Here is a 5,532-nt window from a genome sequence, read left to right as displayed (position 1 = left end):
TTATATCTGGGCCACTTTTGGCTCACACCCAGATGAGCCAGTGCTCGCTGAGCCATATCTTTGCCCAAACTGGCCCAGATGTGTTTTAAGATCACTGGGCCACATTTGCAGCATTATATGTGGGCCACTTTTGGCTCACACCCAGATGAGCCAGTGCTCACTGAGCCATATCTTTGCCCAAACTGGCCCAGATGTGTTTTAAGATAACTGGGCCACATTTGGAGGATCAAATGTGGGCCACTTTTGGCTCACACCCAGATGAGCCAGTGTTCACTGAGCCATATCATTGCCAAAACCGGCCCACATATGTTTTAAGATAACTGGGCCACATTTGCAGCATTATATGTGGGCCACTTTTGGCTCACACCCAGATGAGCCAGTGCTCACTGAGCCATATCTTTGCCCAAACTGGCCCAGATGTGTTTTAAGATAACTGGGCCACATTTGGAGGATCAAATGTGGGCCACTTTTGGCTCACACCCAGATGAGCCAGTGTTCACTAAACCATATCATTGCCCAAACTGGCCCAGATGTGTTTTAAGATAACTGGGCCACATTTGGAGGATCAAATGTAGGCCACTTTTGGCTCACACCCAGATGAGCAAGTGCTCACTGAGCCATATCATTGCCAAAACTGGCCCAGATGTGTTTTAAGATAACTGGGCCACATTTGCAGCATTATATGTGGGCCACTTTTGGCTCACACCCAGATGAGCCAGTGCTCACTGAGCCATATCTTTGCCCAAACTGGCCCAGATGTGTTTTAAGATAACTGGGCCACATTTGGAGGATCAAATGTGGGCCACTTTTGGCTCACACCCAGATGAGCCAGTGTTCACTGAGCCATATCTTTGCCAAAACTGGCCCAGATATGTTTTAAGATAACTGGGCCACATTTGCAGCATTATATGTGGGCCACTTTTGGCTCACACCCAGATGAGCAAGTGCTCACTGAGCCATATCTTTGCCCAAACTGGCCCAGATGTGTTTTAAGATAACTGGGCCACATTTGCAGCACTATATGTGGGCCACTTTTGGCTCACACCCAGATGAGCCAGTGCTCACTGAGCCATATCTTTGCCAAAACTGGCTCAGATGTGTTTTAAGATAACTGGGCCACATTTGCAGCATTATATGTGGGCCACTTTTGGCTCACATCCAGATGAGACAGTGCCACTGAGCCATATCTTTGCCAAAACTGGCCCAGATGTGTTTTAAGATAACTGGGCCACATTTGCTGAAACATATGTAGGCCACTTTTGGCTCACACCCAAATGAGCCAGTGCTCACTGAGCCATATCATTGCCAAAACTGGCCCAGATGTGTTTTAAGATAACTGGGCCACATTTGGAGCATCAAATGTGGGCCACTTTTGGCTCACACCCAGATGAGCCAGTGCTCACTGAACCATATCTTTGCCCAAACTGGCCCAGATGTGTTTTAAGATAACTGGGCCACATTTGGAGCATCAAATGTGGGCCACTTTTGGCTCACACCCAGATGAGCCAGTGCTCACTGAGCCATATCTTTGCCAAAACTGGCCCAGATATGTTTTAAGATAACTGGGCCACATTTTCAGCATCATATGTGGGCCACTTTTGGCTCACATCCAGATGAGACAGTGCCATTGAGCCATATCTTTGCCAAAACTGGCCCAGATGTGTTTTAAAATAACTGGGCCACATTTGCAGCAGCATATGTGGGCCACTTTTGGCTCACATCCAGATGAGACAGTGCCACTGAGCCATATCTTTGCCAAAACTGGCCCAGATATGGTTTAAGATAACTGGGCCACATTTGAAGCATCATATGTGGGCCACTTTTGGCTCACATCCAGATGAGACAGTGCCACTGAGCCATATATTTGCCAAAACTGGCCCAAATGTGTTTTAAGATAACTGGGCCACATTTGCAGCATTATATGTGGGCCACTTTTGGCTCACATCCAGATGAGACAGTGCCACTGTGCCATATCTTTGCCAAAACTGGCCCAGATATGTTTTAAGAAAACTGGGCCACATTTGCTGAAACATATGTGGGCCATTTTTGGTTTACATCCAGATTAGTCATTGTCGATTGTGCCACGGTTTTGCCATAGGTGGCCCACATTTGGTTTGTGATATTTGGGCCATATTCATTGTTTATCATATGGGCCACTTTAGGCTCACATTCAGATTACACATTCCCATGAGTGCCGCATCTTTGCCTAAAAAGGCCCACATGTGATTTAACATATTTGGGCCATATTTGCCATTTTACATGTGGGCCACTTCAGGCTCAGACACATTTGGTCCGGGCCATAAGTAGGCCAGCAGTGCCGCATCATTGCCTGAAGTGGCCCACATCCGTCTGCTATCTGGGAATGAATTCTTGCCATCTTTTATTTAACACTGCAGTGTTAATTTAAAAGACAGAAACATAAAACAATCCAGAGATGCACTAGGCTAAAACCTGAACACCAGATTAAAATAGCACCTCTAAAATTACAAATTTATGAACCTGCATGAAACTTTACACGTTTACATGTACCATTTAAAACTAAAATACATGTACATTTATCAAGTACTACCCAGCTGTCCTTAACAACTCTCAAGAACAAGAGCTGTATTAATACCAAATAACATTAATAAATACAAAAGGCTTCTTTTGTGCATATTGTGCATATTGTGTGAAAAAAAAACAACTGGTGCAGAAACAGTTTAACCATTATTTTCACAGAAATTACCTACATTGAACTACAGAGGAACTGCCAGGCCTTAGTAATTATTCTGATACATTTCTACATGCGCATCAAGTCATTTTTGAGACTCTGTAACTTGGGTGACAGTTTACCATCGTTAAGACCAAGTAAAATCTTCTGAACGAATTCAAAAGTGTTGGTCAGTCCCCTGGGATAGCTGAGGTGTAGTGCATAGATTAGTCCAAACATTACCAGGAAGGCATCAGCAAATCTGGGGAGGTTGCCCACAATCTCGCTTTCAATGACAACAGAGATTTTCACAGGCTGGAAGTGAACTGGACTTGTGTCATTATCTTTGACGACTGTGAGGAGGGCCACTGAAACATCTAAAAGCTCCGGCTCATCAGATGTGTCCTGTAAAATAAAATAGATATAAAAGGATTAAAGATTTTTTAATTAAGATTTTTGTCAAAAATATTTACAGCAGGTTTAGAGCAAAGATAAAGGCATTTAGTTAGTCATGAGATTTAACAAACAATATTGCTTTAGACCAACTGACAGAAAGTTGTGTGAACAAACTACAGTATGAAGATTTTAAACAGAAGATCAGTGTTCTACAGGACCCAACTAAGCTAGTAAACAAGAAATTGATACTATGCTAAAAAAAAAAACTATAAAAACGCTTCATTTTGTTAAACCCTTTAGCACGTACGATCAAACCGTTGTGATTTGTCTTGGCTGGTCCCTGAGGCGTACGATCACACCGGTGTGATTCGAACGTTCCCCGCATCACGTCATCAGCTGCTGAATTCAAATCGGTTTTGGCGCTTTGGCTGGCGCTGAGCCAGATCGGACGCACTGAGTGCTTGTCATATTATCACAACTATTCAGTGTTTTCAACCATATAATGCTTATTTTAGGTTTAGACATTTAAATACACAAGTACTAGCAAAACCATACATTTATAGTTTGTAAAATACACACTGATGTCTATGGAAGCGGCAATAATGTTCCTACAAATATATTCTGACAACATATTTTATATGTTTATATAATATGTATATTAATATTAATATGTATATTAATCATATTAATCATATACAGATTATGTAGGTAACTATAAAGTTCACTCTCCTCTTCTCCCAGCTCACCAGAGACTTAATTTAATGGCTTTCGGGAGGAGAGGATGAATTTGGGTGTTGTAAATCCCACAGCTCGGATTCAGCGCAAACAAACATGGCGGCGCCCATCACCCGGTATAGATTAACTAACGTGGTCATAATAAAAGTGTTTGGACTTTTAAATATATTTACTTGCACATATTTCGAAATCGGAATATCAGATTTATTTTTATTTACATAATATAGTGAGCATGCTTGTGAATATTAATAATAAAAAAGGAAAAACTAAATAAAAGCGATCCATGTGTCTTACAGTGCTGTTGTGGCTGCAGTGTCACATGACGCGTCGCCATGGAAACAGTAATGCGAAACATTTTAAAATAATGGTCGCCTGAAAAAAACTCACCCTTTGGGGTAAAATAGAATATTTTAAACTCACGTGTGAAAAGGTTAAAGCAATCTAGTACCAAAGTTTTATTTTTTTTACAATGAGGTCAAAGAAAACAAATCGCTTCAAATCTCTTCAAATCACACAAACTATGTGATTTGAAAGACTGAGCAAGGGTAAGCGTGTAAGTATGTCTGTATTCATATGAACCGTTTACTTAATATGGTCGTGAGATAAAAAAAAAAAAAAAAAAAACTCACTATGCAGGTCTTGAAAAACTCTGAGACGTCCTCACGTAGATACACAGGAAGGGCATGAAGAACAGTAACACGCTTGGTGTGTATGTCATGAAACTCCTATAACGATAAAAACAGAATTTTAAATAACTTATTTAATGTTAAACAATACAATCAGATATACAAACATCAGACAAATACCAAAAAAGTGGACAAGTTGTTGTATTCAAAGCTCATTTGAATCATCAAACTTTTCAAATGTTTTCCAATGTTCCTCTTTTAATTAAGAATTAGACCTATAAAATAGGTATAACAATATTTGTACCTGTGCATCATGGATTTTTAGGATTTCAGTCAAAGCATCTGATGTCTTCCCGGTTCTGCCTGCCTTCTGTCTGAACAGAGTCATCAGTCTAGGAAGATGTCGGTCAAGCTCAGAGTAGAATGTGTTGGGCAGGTTCTGGTTTGTAATCCGTTGGAACTCTGCATACACCTACATTTTAAAACAAAGACAGACAGACAGACAACACAGCCATATTAACTATGTGAATCTGGTAAATCTACTACCCTTCCATAAGGCAGAAAACAGCCCCTGAATGTGGTATATGTTGTCAAAAAAAGAAATAACAGGAAAAAGTGCTACTACATTACCTCAGATTCCATTTTGAGTGCAGGCCAGAGTTCCATGAGCTCTTTCACTGGTGGGCATGTCTTCACTATGGTTTGTCGCCGCAGGGCAAATGTGGTTTGCATAAGCGGTTTTTTTATAAGCGGTAAGTTCTTCTCAGCTTTCTTCATTTCATCAACGACTTTCTGCCTCAGCTGTTCAAGGGTTGAGGGATTTTCTCCTTGGGGAATGTTGGGCAGAAAGTTTACCTCTGCTCGTTTGGGTCTTTTAATATTTGAATGTGAAGAGTCATTGTTAGGATTCATTCTACTTCTTTTTCCAGCATTCACTGTGATCTCTGGACATCCAGCCCTTCTCATCTTGCTCCTATAGTTGCCCATCTTAAACTTGAGGCTGTTCTTCCATCCATTCCAGCCAGTTTCAGATCCTGCTTCCTTCAAGCAAGGATATTTTAACACAAGAGCCTCAGCTACCATTGC

At 41.1% G+C, this 5,532-nt stretch overlaps 1 protein-coding gene across 1 annotated transcript; it reads right to left on the bottom strand.

The window, feature by feature from the left end:
- Positions 1-2,692: 2,692 nt before the first annotated feature.
- On the bottom strand, positions 2,693-5,148 carry LOC307166495 (uncharacterized protein). Its single transcript, XM_079884901.1, has 4 exons — positions 5,077-5,148; positions 4,751-4,918; positions 4,450-4,545; positions 2,693-3,094 (listed from the first exon to the last, which is right to left on the bottom strand). Exons 1-4 carry the CDS (start codon positions 5,110-5,112, stop codon positions 2,780-2,782), a joined length of 615 nt encoding a protein of 204 aa, XP_079741027.1. The 5' UTR covers positions 5,113-5,148; the 3' UTR covers positions 2,693-2,779.
- Between the last annotated feature and the right edge of the window lie 384 nt (positions 5,149-5,532).

The sequence above is a fragment of the Squalius cephalus genome (assembly GCF_949319135.1).
Source record: "Squalius cephalus genome assembly, chromosome: 10".
NCBI classification, from domain to species: Eukaryota; Metazoa; Chordata; class Actinopteri; order Cypriniformes; family Leuciscidae; genus Squalius; species Squalius cephalus.
Note: the sequence above shows the minus strand (reverse complement) of the source record. Positions and strands in the feature narration are given on the sequence as shown.

Excerpts from the sequence above, each read along its gene's own strand:
- LOC307166495 (XM_079884901.1), bottom strand. The coding sequence starts at position 5,112 with ATGGAACTCTGGCCTGCACTCAAAATGGAATCTGAG. Across the intron at positions 4,919-5,076 it reads CACTCAAAATGGAATCTGAG|GTGTATGCAGAGTTCCAACG; the intron begins GTAATGTAGTAG and ends TTTAAAATGTAG. Across the intron at positions 3,095-4,449 it reads AGTTTTTCAAGACCTGCATA|GACACATCTGATGAGCCGGA; the intron begins GTGAGTTTTTTT and ends TTTATTTTACAG.